We start from the raw sequence: 14584 nt of genomic DNA on the forward strand, positions 1-14584 counted from the left end.
TCTTCAGGTTGTAAATCGTGTTTTTAAAAAGTAACTAAGTAACTAAGTAATTAATTACTTTTGAAAAATAAGTAATCAGTAAAGTAACGGGATTACTTTTTTGGGGAAGTAATCAGTAATTAGTTACTGATTACTTTTTTCCAAGTAACTTGACCAACACTGCTCTTGACTTCCTTCTTAAAAAAAATTCAAATTTGGATACACCACTCAGTAAGACTGGTCACTGATTACATCACCTTTTTCTCGCTGTTTCCCTTCCATAAGAATGCCACCAGCCATCCTTCTATTTATAATTTGTTTTTCTATAAGTAATATATAATAAATCTACAACACAGGAAGGAATGCAGTTTATTGCTATCAATATTATACCCCACCCCTACAGTGCACATCATCCAGCTCTGTGACTTAAGGTCACATAAGCACTTTAGTGGACTTTCGTGGCCAAGGCATGCAGCAAGAGTTGGATCCCAAAGCAAAACTGTGCTGCTGGGCCACTAATTCTCCTACTCATGCACCTGGGTTTTGATGCAATAATTTCTCTATGAATATAAAACATAAGCACAAAATTTATATAACTGAATTTAGTTAGACCCTACTTGGGACAAGGCCTCAATAAAGCAGCACCAAATGCTTATTTTAACTCTTGTATCATGCAAATTTTAACTTTTGCAAAACATTCAAAACTAGTGTCATGAAGAGGGAAAGATCTTACATTATTTATATAAGGATATGTGATTTCTATATCATTATATATCTTATGGAGACAGTTTAGCTCAGAGGTGTTAAACTTATTTTAGTAGAATAGAATAGAATTCAACTTTATTGTCACTGTACATGTCACAGGTGCAAGGCAACGAAATGCAGTTTGTATCCATCCAGAAGTGCTTTAGTCATGATATAGATGTATTACAAATATATATTAGCAATAATATAGATATGTAAGTATATTACAGAAATTGGTCTATTATGGTATGTTATAATGTACACGGTATGAAGGTATGTTATGATTAAGGTATGTTATGTTAGTACATGGGATACATGCACTTGACATTTTGACATCTCTCAAAATGTGTATAACTGGTAGAGATGCTGCCTCCATACACGCCCTTAGTTTTTTGCATTCAGTGGATCAGCTGTCATTACATGGACATATTCCAATTCATAAAGGCAGAAAACTTTTACCCGTGGAGTTTTGCTAAATAAACAATATTCATCACTCAGATTTTTAATGTAAAAACATTTACTTTTAAATACTAATACTGGCATTGCATCACTAACACGATCCTGATATTATTTTATTATAAACACTGAGTAATTAACGCGTTTACATCATTTTAAATGATATCCAGTAAAGCAAATTGGTCCCTGTGCGGCACCACGGCGGTATATTTGACACCCTTGGTTTAGCCCATATTGGTATGGACTAAACCCACATTAGCCCATAATGGTATCATCCAGTCTGCGTGGTTAAAATGGTGCAGGGCGCCAAAATTAATGTATGAACGCTGAAGTCCAGAGGACATGTGGGCCAATCACAGACATTGAGTGAGAAGTTAGTGTCCAATGGCAACATATTATAGCTTGAGTGATACTTATATTGGCCAATCGTTTTCATCGTTAAACGCCTATTGTGGGCGTGGTTAATCACTTCCAGGACGCTCATGACATTTTTTGTTTATCTACACGGGACAAGGCATGGCGTGCGAAGGTGGGTGTCCGAGTACGATCTTTTTCTTAGGTTTAAACTTAATGCACCTTCACTGCAGGCTAACACCGGACGTCAGTTAAAAAATTTTTAGTCAAGTCACCCGTACAAATCACTTTACTTCTTTCATAGATTTCAAAGTAATTAAATTCGAAAGTTGGGATTATAATTCTCCTGAAAGTAGGAGCAGAAAATGGTTTTCTTACATATGCCTCGTTGCTAGTAATAATCAATTTGACAGCTGGGTTGCAGACACATAAAATCTGTGATGTCGATGGTTGAATCACACAAACTAGAGGTTAGCAGATTTTGTCTTCATATTGACCGGAAGTGGTATTACAGGGATGCGATTTTAGAGGAGACTTGTCCATACACATTTGATAAAAGTTGCCTCCGCGTTGTTTAAAGCTGTTTAGATCACTACACATTGGGTGTTTGCAGGAATACAACGGCACAGGTACAGTTAGCGAGTCAATAAGTACCGATGAACTTTATCTTAACGCTATGGTGGGCGGGAGTCAATTAGCCATGCAGGCTAACGTTAGCTGCACAGGTTTCTATTTAGGCTATTCGATCTTTCTTTTAAAGCCTTGTTAAAACTAATGTTACCTTAATTATACGTTAACATTACAGTTTATGCATTATGTTACCCGTGTTTATGTGCAGCACTCTTCCTGTCTTGCGCTTTGCCAGGAATGGATGCTACTCAGATGATCAGTGACTCAATCTTGGAGTCAGATGAGGAAGATAATGAAGAGGAGATCGAAAATAAGAGGGGACGACCGTTGGCTAAACTGTGCATCTTGAAAAATAAACACATACCTGAGGCAGGTGAGTGGCTAACTGATGTTGTTTTTACACGTGATCTGCACAGTCTGGTACTACTTAAGATAGCCTTTATTAGTCCCACATGTGGGAAATGTGTAAATCTTGCATACAGAGGGGGAAACATTTGATCCTTTGGCGAATTTGCAACTTTGCTCAGTTACAATGAAATGAACAGTCTCTAATTAGTATGCTAGTTTCATTTTAATAAAGAGGGACAATATAAACATATTACATAATATTCGATCCCCCTTAATAGTTAGTGATGAAACTCTTGTTGGCAAAGGATCAATATGGTCCAGTGCATTGACCCATTAATTTGGTGAAGTTGTCCAGTACCTTCGCATTAAGACAGCCCCAAAGCATAATTTTTCCGCCTCCATGCTTGACTGTGGAGATGGTGTTCTTTGGGTCGTACTCTGCATTTCACTTCCGAACTTCACTGCCAAAGAGCTGAATTTTGGTTTTATCTGACCACACCACTTTGTCCCACACCTTCTCTGAATCATTTAGCTGTTCACGGGCAAACTTAAGACAAGCCTGTACATGTGCCTTCTTGAACAGGGAAGGCAAGATTTCAATCCATTACAGTGTAGTATGTTATCAGTGGTGTTCTTGGCTGCTTTCAGATCATTAACAACCTCCTCCCATGTAGTTTTGGCCCAGCAGTTGTCACTTTCTCATCAAGCTTTTTGCTAAAATCTTGTCCAGGACATTCTTTGACAGCTCTTTGGTCCTGCCCATGTTGGTGGAGCGGTTGGAATGTAAAAAATGCATTCTTCTGATTTATTGTAATGTTGTACACAGCCAATCTGCAGGTGCAAGAATTCTGGTTGGATTCAAGAGGATCAAATACTTACTTCACTCAATGACATCCAAATCAAAACTTGTAATGTTTTTTTTCCTAGATTTTGGTTAATGTTCTGTCTCTCTCAATTAAATTGATGTTTTATAAACAAATAAAGTAAATTAAACTACACAAATAGGCAACAAATAGGGAAGCCAGTTTGGGAGTATGCGGTTTCAATAGTATTTGCTAGTAAAAAGCTGAGCTGCAGCATTTTAAACAAGCTGCAGTGACACACTGACACTCGAATAAAGACACTAAAATGGAATGAAGGAATAAATAAATAGATCTGAACCAGAGAAATGACTTCACCTTTCTGACTATATATCTAAGTATATTGTTAATGATGATGCTCTCTTTCACACAGAGTTTCCCCTCTTTTTGGGTGATAATGTGCTTGGCCGTGACCCCAACTCCTGCACTGTGCCCTTGCCGGCATCCTCAGTGTCCAAACAGCATGCTACTATCTGCCTTTGTGTGTACCGGAGACGTGCCTGTCGCAGTGAAGTGGACATGGAAGCTTTGGTTTGGGACTTAGGGAGCATGAATGGGACCCGCAAGGGCCGCTTAAAGCTGACTCCTAATGTACGCTATGCCCTCAGTGAAGGTGACAGTTTGGTGGTGGCGGACATCCCGTGTCAGTTTGTCATTTGCGGCGTAGACTCTTCTCAGGGGGACGCAAGCTCTCCTCTGAGACAAAATTCAGGGGTAAAGACCAAGTTGCCAGATGCCTCGGGAGAAAAGGGAGATGACACAAGCACAGACAGCAAGAAATGTGTCAATGGAGGGACAGAGACTCCTGTCAGAGCCAGCTGCCTGACCTTTGAGCAAACTCCCCATCAGCCACAGGGGACCTTGGTCCCAGAATCTGACTCAGACTCAGACAGCGAAACAGGAGTAAGAGGAGAAAGAAGACGAAGGACTCTAGGTTTGTACATTATGTAAATATTTATAACTATTGAAGCTATGCTTTTTGGACCTGGTGTTTACAAGTTCACTTTTATTCTCTTTGTAGTGTCTGATTCTGACTCCCATAAATCCAGCCCCATCAGCTCGTCATTCTTGAGTCCCCCAAACAAAGTTGTCCCTGAAAGGTATACCCATAAAAATAAGCTATTTATTGGTATTCTTTTTGTAACTGTGATTATACTACTGGCTTAGCCATACCCCATTAATACATATGTTTGACTTGTTCATTGTAAGACCTGTTAATTTGTTTTTCCCTGTTCTACAGTGACAATGAAAGCCCCATGACAGTCTCGTCTTCCTCTAAAAATAAACCAAACAGACATGACAGCTTCACCACACAGGAGACAGATGTAGATGCGGCGCGACAGCAGTTGGAGGAAAAAAAAGTGGTTGCACTTGTGGAGGACAGTGAAGAGGAGGAAGAAAGAGCAGTGCAAGCGGGGACAAAGTCTCTGAAAGGGGGTTGGCATATGCCAGTGGAAAAGGAAAGCAATGCCAGTTTTACAGGAGACGGTGAATTGTCAACACCAGCAGTCTCTACAGACGCAATCCCTGCATTTAACATGGACAGTGACACTGATGTGGAGGGAGAGGACGAAGAAGTGGCATCAGCGGGGCCTGTGACCTTGAATACAAACCAACAAGTTGATCAACCTCCAAAGACGGCCCAGTTTCACATGGACAGTGACACAGATATCGATGAGGATGATGATGCTTCAGGTAAAGCTCCCAAAGCTCTGCCTTCTTCTGATGAGAACGCCAAAACTCCTCATGCTGTTTCAGTTATTCCACCTGAAGGCGTCACCATGGACAGTGACACTGATGTGGACGATGATGGGGTCGTGTCAGACGCTGCCACAAAAGCAGGACCGACAGTATGTCAGAGTGCGCACACAGCAGACTCTGCTTTTTCAGTGCAGGCAGAAGATTTTCACCTCCACAGTGACACTGATGTAGATGAGGACGAAGCAAAAAATACAACAGATGAAACACCTAATAAATCAGATATAAAGCTTACAGCTCTTAAATCTGCTCCTGTGGCTCCTGACAACCTGCAGGTAGAGAGTGACACGGATGACGAGGCTCTCCCTGTCCCTGCCACCAGTAAACCCTCAGTGGTCGCTGCTGTTGCAGATTCACGCCCCACTGCAGTTGCAGATGCTGATTTGGAGATTCTCTCTGACAGCGACACAGATGTGGAAGATGCATCTCTTCTGGCTATACCTGTTGGTGTCACAACCTTGTCAGCTTCTCCTGGCCCAACTTTAAAGGCTTCTCTGGCAGATTCTGATGCAGATACAGATGTGGATGAATCTAGCGTGCCCCCTGTTGGGGATGAGGCTAAACCAGCTGATGTCAGAGTCGACGGCGATACAGAAGATAAGAAGTCAGATATTGGAGAAGAAGGTGAGGACCAGGTGCCCAGGCTGCACAGGGAAACTACACCTGGGTTGCTGGCTCCCCTTCTGCAGAACTGCTCCACTCCTGTGCAGATGTCAGGTAATCGATCAATCTTCAGAATTCATTTAGACTGCAAATATCTACTCGTTTGTTTTATTGCATTACCTTTCTAAATACTTTCTAAAATTCAGTAATTGATTATATATGACATACATCAGTGGCACAGTTTTAGGTGAGGCGCAATCTGAGGATAGAACTAGCCTGTGATGTTACAGTGGTCTCTTTACAGGATATCACAATGACTTGTAATGCAGTAATTGCAAAAAATACAATCTAAAAGAAATATAATCAAAGAAAATAATACAAAATATGTGAAGTGTATTGTTGGTGCTCAAAATAAAGACGGCGCCTGCAGGAGAGAGAGGTTTGAAATGAAGAAATCGATCTGTTTTTAAGTGAGTGGACTTGAGATTCTGTGTTAACTTCTTCGATCCAATCGTGTAAAGTGTTTGTTGCGTTGCGATGAGAAAGCATCAAGTTTAAATTGACTTTTACTTTGGATTTCAGATGAAGAAGTGGAAGACATGGCAACTCAAGCCTTCGTCAGTCCCTCTTCAGGTTCATTAAGGCGTGAGTAAATGACTTTTAATAATGTCAAACGAGTCTGTTTCAAAAACATTAGTTCATTTTTTTTCTTTTGGCCAACAGGAGCGGCAGTGCCTGCAGTAAGACCTGTAGTATTGTCGTCCTGCTCAGACATCCAGGAGGAGGAGGATTTTGCTGTGGCTGAGACGCAGTCCTTTACATTTCAGAGCCGTGACCGTGTGAGCAGTGAGGAACCAACCCAAGCTTTTGTACTTGAGTCTTCTTGTGACAATAAAAATGACCAATCTACCAAAGAAGAGTCTTTCCAACTGGGACTGTCTGACAGCAGCCACCTGCAGTGTCCAGACCAAGCTTTAGCTATGGAGAACACCCAAGCTTTTGTTTCTGTGGAGAGGGGTGTGAACCTGGAAGATACCCAAGCATATGCAGCCATGTCAGCTGCAGACAGATCCTCTGCAGAAAATGACGCGAACCTGGAGGCCACACAGGACTATGTAGAAGATAAAGAGACTGAGCGATATCAAGTAGATGTGGCCTTAGAAGCAACACAGGTATATGTGGCAGAGCCGTACAGTCACGCTGAGGATGATGCAGATGATGATGCTTGTGAGACACAGCCTTCAGACTTTACTGCCTCTTCTACTCTTGCCATAGCAGAAACCCAACCAATGTTGCCTATTGCAGGAGAGGAGGATCTGGCAGCTGAAAATCCAGTTTGCTCTGTTCAACAAATTCAGCCGAGATCCCTCAAGGAGGATGGTCCAAAGGCAGCTCAGCCTCAGGAGAAGGGCCTCAGCGACGCTCAGTCTGTAACTGAAACTCAGCCCGTGTGTACAAGTGACAGTGAAGCAAGTGATGATGAAGGCTCATTTCCAGCTCAGCGAAACAGAACAGCAAAGCCACTGCCACTTGAAGAAGCGCAGACACAAGATCTCACTTGTTCAGAGTTGTCGGTTTCTGAAACCCAGCCAATGCACGGTGGAATTGCTGAAACCCAGCCCATGGCTACATGTGACGATGATGATGAAGACTCAATGCCAGGCCCGAGAAAAAGGAAAGCAAAGCAGCTTCATCTTGAAGAAGAGGAGACGCAACCTGTCGCAGACTCTGAGCTCTCCACTGCTGAAACCCAGCCCGTGGCTACATGTGATGATGATGATGAAGACTCAATGCCAGGCCCACGAAAAAGGAAAGCAAAGCAGCTGCAGCCTGAAGAAGAGATGCAAACCCTTGCTAGTTCTGAAGTCTCTGCTCTGGAAACTCAGCCCTTGAGTACAAATGAAGGCCAGCAAAGTGATGAAGAGGATGTGATTGCATGCACTCGGAAAAGAAAAGCCAAGCCACTTCAGCTTGAAGAGGAGCAGACGCAGCCCCTCACTAGTGCTGATGTTGAAACCCCGGCAGTAGTGACAGGTAAATGTGATGATAAGGACTCAATTCCAGGTCCACGGAAAAGAAAGGCAAAGCAGATGAAGCTTGAAGAAAAGACACAGCCAGTCGATAATTCTAAAATGACCCATGTTGAAACTCGACCCTTGACAACAAAAACCGGATTATCGCCTTCAGAAGAATCTGAAGCGGGAACCAGTGGAGCTTGTGTTCCAAATTTAAGAGTGACAAGAGCAAAACCGAGAGAAGAGGAAGATCAGGTGGCGTGTCCTGGACCATCCAAGAGGCAGACTAGAGGAAGGAGTGGAAAACCTTTGTCTGATGGTGACAACAATAAGGAGATGGTAAAACGGGCTAGAGGGAGAAAGATAACGAAGCAGCAGAAACATGATGGTGAGGAAGAGGATGAAACACCGGTAAGAGAAAGAAACAAGCAGGCTGTGAATAAGAGCCTGATAAAGCAACAAGATGGGAAAGATAGAGAGGAGGAAGATGGTGCCGATCTCAGACAAGAAAGAGAAGAAAATGATAACGAAAGGAGGACGACTGATGAAAGAAAGAAGCATCAGGATGAGATAGAAATGCAACTCATGGAAGAGAAGTTAGAAACAGAAAGAAGAGTAAATAAAGAACAAGAAAGATTGCAGGCTGAAGATGCAGCGAGAGCAGAGAGAGAAATCAAGGAGAAGGAAGAACAACAGAAAATAGAGTCTGAAAGGATTGAAAGAGAAGAGCGGGAGAGGTTAGAAAGAGAAGAAAAAGAGAGATTAGAAAGGGAACGAAAGGAACAAGAAAAAGAAACTGCAAAGAGAGAACAAGAAGAGAGGCTTGAGCGGGAGCAACAACTGCAAGCAAGACTCGAGAGAGAAGAAAGGGAAATGGAGGAGAGAGAGAGAGTGGAGAAAGAAAAAGAAGCCCAAGAAAAACAGTTGAAAGAACTGGAAGAAAAGAAAGAGGAACAAGACAAATCCAAAACGCCTTCAAGAGGCCGAAGAACAACCAGAAGAACTATTGCTTCACAGAGCACAGCAGAGCCAGACCAAGACTCAACTGTATCAACCAATGACGATTTCCCAGCAAGGAGAACCAGATCACGCTCAAACTCCTCCAACTCGGTCAGCTCGGAGAGGTCTGCTTCAAGTGTCCACGCCCAGGAAAGCAAGGGCAGAGGGAGAGGGCGAGGGACGAGGGAGACCAGTGAGACACCCCAGAAACCCGTCGCCAGAAGCAGCAATCGAAGGACCACTGTGGCTGCAGGGGCCGTAGAGCACGAGCCTGACTCGTCCAACTCACTAGCCCCTGAGGTTTCAAGCTGCAGCGTGAGCTCTCATAACAGAGGAAGAGGAGGCAGGCAGCGAGGAAGAGCGAGGAAAACAGAACATGACCCAGACTCTATCCCTTCTGTTAGTCAGAGTCAAAGTGATCAGAATTTAAGCCCTGCCAGGGGAAGAAAGGGCAAGAAAGCTGAGGAGTCCTCCAATGAGGCTCTCCATAAAAATGGTAAAGAGGACTCTCAGCCGGCTACAACCACTAGAGGGCGACAACAACCCAGTGCAGCTACAGATGAGGAAGACCAGTCGAAGCAAGAGGAAGCATGCACCAGCGAGGAATCGCTACCTAAAAGAAATGTCAGGGGCAGAGGTCAGAGAGCAGTGAAGAGTGAAACTGTGGAGAAACCAGTTGCTCCTGCGGTCAGTGATGATGATGAGGCTAAAGATAAAAGAAAAGCAACGAGAGACTTGGAGGCAAATACTGGAGCAGATCTCAGCTGCAGCAAAAGGAAAGAAAGATCTTCAAAAACGGCAGAAACAGACGAGGAAGAAGGAAAAGGCAAAACAAACGATGAGATTCCTGTTAGTTTACAAGGGAAGAAAAGAGGTAGAGCATCCACCGCTCAGGCAAAGAAGAGCGCAAAAGAGTGTCTCTCAGAGGTGAAGGAGGAGGAGAGAGAAAAGATGGAGGGTGAGACTGTGGAGAAAAAAGTCAGAGGTCGACAATCAGCGGTCTCGAGAAAGAAGAAAGAGGAGCTGGAAGAAAGTGGAACATCTTTAACTGCCACAAATCAAGATGCAAATTTGGAGGCATCAGAGGTGACTATTGCTTCACTTTTAAACATATGCAGCCAAATGGAAACCATAAAGATGCGGTTTTGATTGAAACAAAAATGCATTAACATTGAAGGGTAAATCAGATGAAATGGAAAGCTGAGTAGTAAATAATTAGTGTCGAGAAGTTCTTGTTGTGAAAGAAGGCTTTTACCTTGGCTCAAGGCCATGGTGCATTTTCCTCTCTGAGTCAGCCTTTTCAATATTGATGAACTACCATCAACATGAGTTACTCTCTCTGTTTCCTCCACTTTCTCTAGAGCAGTCTAACCTGCTCCGCATCACTGCTAATGAATTAAGTGGTTTAGTGGTCATCCAGTCACTTCCTCCACTTACATTTTATGGTGTTTGCTTTCTGGTGCAAGATGTTGTACCATCTTCTTTGCATGTTCCATACTTTGCCCTTCGCTGTCTTCAACCTGTTTTGTTTTCCCTGTCTTTACCTACCCTCTCCCCTATAACAGCCCCAGACTCCAACCAGCAACGCATCCCGGAAGCGGCAAGCTCCTGCAAATTTCTCTCCCGTGGCAAAGAGTCCTCGCTCCTCCTCTGCATCCCCAGCAGCAAGTGGTCGACTACAAACTGAAGGCCAGGCATACAAGGTCTCTGTGGTTGTGTTAGCAAAACACGCATTTTGTGTTTAGGAAAGAGACGCTCATACGGTGGTAGCTAGGCTGATCAAACCTAGCCTAAGACATCGGAATCATAGTGGCAAATCCTATACTTGTATTCTTATATACTAAACATCATATTAAGAAACACTATTCTAAACTATCTTAGCATCTCGACAATGCTCTCAGTCATATTACTGAGCTGTAGCCAGTGAAACGTATTATTTATGGAAAGTCCACCACGTGGTGCTAGCATCACATGCTCTTCCAGTTTTTTCCCAGTTTTTCCTGAAACATGCTGCTGGCACTACATTTAAAATGAGTGCACATGTATGTTTACAATTACAGTTTAATATTGTGTTTTAATCTTTTGGCAATTCATCAGGCTTTAGCCTTATAAACATTTTACTCAGTGTCCTAATAGAATTGTAAAATTCATGTTGTGGTTTTGTTAGCATCATATTATCGATGAAGCTTTCAGAAGTCACCGCTCCTGCTCGAAACTTTTGGATATTTGGACCCATTATAATAAACTAAACACAAAGCCTCCTCCATCTAACCTCTGTGCACAGTGGTCTATTATAACAGCAGTATCTACTCATCCAAATCATTGAAAGTAAAAGGATTTCACTAAGCGTTGCATTCACACTTAGAGCTGCGTAATCAATTTGTGCAGGGTTAAAGTTATTTTTGGTTTGTTCGTGCAGATGAGAGCAGGTGTTTTGAGCTCACGAAATCATTGTTCCACTAACCTCCTGCAGCTTGTTCTGAAATTTCAATTGACTCTCGGGCATGACTGTAAAATGCATGACAGTGCTTTTCTTTGAGAGAAATGCCTAATTTCACACCTCTATTTTGCCTGCATGGCAGATTAAGTTGACTTGAGGCTTTTGCTTTCACAGGTTCTGTTTACGGGGGTGATGGATGAAGCAGGGGAGAAAGTGTTGGCGCGCTTAGGCGGCAGCTTGGCTAAAGGTGTGGGAGACATGAACTGCCTTGTGACTGACAAAGTGCGCAGGACTGTCAAATTCCTTTGTGCACTGGCCAAAGGCATTCCAATCGTCACTACAGACTGGCTGGAAAAGGTATGTTTGAAAAACTGCAGTCAGAAAGTTCTCTCTTAATTTATTGCAGATGTATATTATGATAATAGTCACCCTTCTTGTCTGTTTTAGAGTGGCAAAGCTGGGAGCTTCCTGTCTCCCTCCTCCTTTATTGTTAAGGATCCTGAGCAGGAGAAGAAGTTTAATTTCTCCTTGCACGAGTCTCTAAGGATTGCCAGCAGCCAGCCTCTCTTAAAGGTACTCACTCATTTTTCCTTAGAGTGAGAGGTTGACAGTGTGCCATTAACAGTATTTCCACTAGCAGACGGCACGGGGGTGGTGCATGATGTTTTCGTGATGGGAGCCCATAAACGTTTGAGTCATCCTCAGTCTAAATCTGGTTTAATATTTCCCTTCGAGCATTGTTTGAGCCTCTTTATTGTTAGCAATGTTCAAATCTTCAAAACAGCAGCCTGTGGATTGTTTATCATCATTCTGTGGCTTAGGGGAAAGTAATTTGATATTTGCTGTAAATATACTGATTATATTGCATGTATTATGTTTCTCAGCTTGCGCTATTTCATAGAAGCTTGTAAAGGCATACCTTGTTACAACATAATACCAGCTAAAATTAGACATATAATATCAAATTTCAACCCCAGGAGGCTTTTACTAAATTTCTTGAAGAGATTAAATAAAAATAGATTCACTCATCCATCTCTTTTCTTCCGCTTATCGGATTCAGGGTTGCGGTGGAGCCTATCCCAGCTGTCCTAGGACAAAAAGCAAATAGACCATTGGATGTATTCCAAATAAAAGTAGAGTAAAATGCTTTGCCTTATTTCTGTCTCTCAGGGATACGAGGTCCATGTTACTAGATCGGTTAAGCCAGAGCCAGTTCACATGAAGGACATCATTTCCTCCAGTGGAGCTACCTTTCTACCAAAGATGCCCTCTTCTAATAAGGTGCCAGTTAAGCTGAGAGCCCTTCTCCGGCCAAAACGTTACATGAAATAAGTCTTTGCTTATGATGTTTATTACCTACATTTTAATTCCTCTTCTATTTTCTGTCACCCCCGTCTCCCTCTCTGGCTCTTAGCCTCACACTGTCGTGGTTTCCTGCGAGGAGGACTGGTCTCTGTGTCGCCCGGCTCTGTCTGCATCTCTCCCTGTCGTCACCGCTGAGTTCATCCTCACAGGGATCCTGCAGCAGAAACTCGATTTTCAGTCCCACACACTCTCGCCTTCCACAGCAAATGTACAACCTGCAGGTGGCAGAGGAAGGGGCAGGAGGAAGACTTAGTACTCCCGGAGCAAAAATACAGTGACTGTCTGTGTATGAAATCTTTAGCTGTGAGGTTTGTCCGTCATTTCTGGATACACTTTAAAACTGTAGACCGGTAAAACACCTGTTTAGCTATTGGACTGTGAAAGACTGTATTGAATGTATTGTCGATTGTCCACTGATGTAAATGCGTAATTTACAGACGTCAGTGCTGGAAGAATGTGAATTATTTGACTGTCCATCATCAAATATTTAAAACTAATTTTTAACTTTCCAAGAGAATGAACTGAGAAACAAACAGAAAAGTAGTTAACTTAAGACATTTTGGAAGAATGGTGAAAACTTTCTTTCTAAGCTTGTTTGTGCAGTCTTTTTCTTTTGCCTTATACACACAAACACATTGAAACTGTTAAAGCTACCTCCCCTCTACTTCAAACCCTTCTTTTTTTATGTAGAAACAAGCAGAGCAGGAAATTAACACTGCTAAACTGCTGGTACCCTCCATGTGTGCTAACTGCTTCAGCTCAATCAGCCTGTTTGGCAGGTAACCAACCTTGAAGAGGGAGTTTGTGTAAATCATGGTGGATGGGAGAATAGATGTGGAGATGGTGTCTGTTATGGTATCCAACAGCCTTGTAGTCAGAGGAAAAAAGCTCGTTTCCAGCCTACATAAGAAGTTCATAGTGCCTTTTTAAATGGAGATAATGACGAAGCTACCCACGTGTCTTTCTGGGGTTTTTTTCTGTCTCCATTAACCACCACCATCTACTCCATTAAGGCCTTATCCCATCCTGTTCCTCCAGAGAGAACAAGACAGACTGCGGATGTACCTTCTGCATCAACACCTTTGTGGTGTTTGTTCTCGCCATCGATGTCTGTTTGCTTTATATGTGGATGTGTATTTTTTGTGTAATGCACAAAGCTTGATTACTGACCCACTGTCACTGGTGTTTTAAAGATGGTAGCTTGTCATTTTTAGAACTGTTAGCATGCTAATGCCTTAACTTGAAGTCTGTCTTCGTATCAAATAATGAAATGTCTCCATTATAAATGAAAAACATTAAATATTTTCCAGCTGCAACCACACTGTGCCGAGTTTAAAATTTCACAGACTGAAGCTTCTAAATCCAAAAATTGACTTTCAAGTTAAACCTTTTTGTTTTTCAGTAGATTTGATTGTAATTTTAGACTACTGAGGACGTCATAAATGAAGAAGGGGGTAGATAAATTGGGACGAGCAGAGGATTAGTGAGGAAGACGTAAGGGCAGCTATGCAATGAAGAGTGGAAAGGTGGTTGGTCCACCTGTGGAGGTGTGGAGATGTTCAGGAGAGAGGGCAGTCAACTTTTTGACCATATTTTTGACACGCCCTTGGAGAGTGAGAGGATGTCTGAGGAATGGAGATGTGTACTGATACTGATTTTAAAGAACAAGGGTGATGAGTGGAAGGGTTTTAACTACAGAGAGATGATGTGGAGGAAAGCCTGGCGAAGTGGAGGTATGCTGCAGAAAGAAGAGGTACAGAAATCAGTAGAAGCAAAACATGACCATGAAACGGAGAGGTGGAAAGGTGAAGTGGATAAAGGATTTTAAAGACGGAGCTGCCAACAGGCAGGAATATAAGAGGAAGACCACCAAGAAGATGAGTGGATGTAAGGTTTGGTGGGGAAGAAGAGGATACCTGGAATAGGGTGAGATAGCGATGGATGATCTACTGTGGTGGCCCCAAATGGCATAAGTGGCTCTCCCTTTTCTGGCATCTTCTTGGCAAAAAAGCAAACAAAGCAATAGCTTGAGG

At 42.7% G+C, this 14584-nt stretch overlaps 1 protein-coding gene across 3 annotated transcripts; it reads left to right on the top strand.

Annotated features, from left to right (window-relative positions):
• Positions 1-1546: 1546 nt before the first annotated feature.
• Positions 1547-13867, top strand: mdc1 (mediator of DNA damage checkpoint 1). 3 transcript variants are annotated; one of them, XM_082551616.1, is made up of 12 exons: positions 1547-1708; positions 2372-2536; positions 3745-4305; positions 4393-4471; positions 4612-5846; positions 6315-6377; positions 6456-9832; positions 10312-10449; positions 11361-11543; positions 11634-11759; positions 12357-12467; positions 12601-13867. In XM_082551616.1, the coding sequence occupies exons 1-12, from the start codon at positions 1696-1698 to the stop codon at positions 12802-12804; spliced, it is 6255 nt and encodes a 2084-aa protein (XP_082407742.1). In that variant the 5' UTR covers positions 1547-1695; the 3' UTR covers positions 12805-13867. The 3 variants fall into 3 exon arrangements, with proteins under 3 accessions (XP_082407742.1, XP_082407743.1, XP_082407744.1); XM_082551617.1 differs by having other exon boundaries at positions 1548-1708; positions 2399-2536; XM_082551618.1 differs by lacking the exon at positions 1547-1708 and adding an exon at positions 2018-2162 and having other exon boundaries at positions 2399-2536.
• Positions 13868-14584: the final 717 nt, after the last annotated feature.

This window comes from Aulonocara stuartgranti (genome assembly GCF_965226115.1).
Source record: "Aulonocara stuartgranti genome assembly, chromosome: 11".
Classification (NCBI taxonomy): Eukaryota; Metazoa; Chordata; class Actinopteri; order Cichliformes; family Cichlidae; genus Aulonocara; species Aulonocara stuartgranti.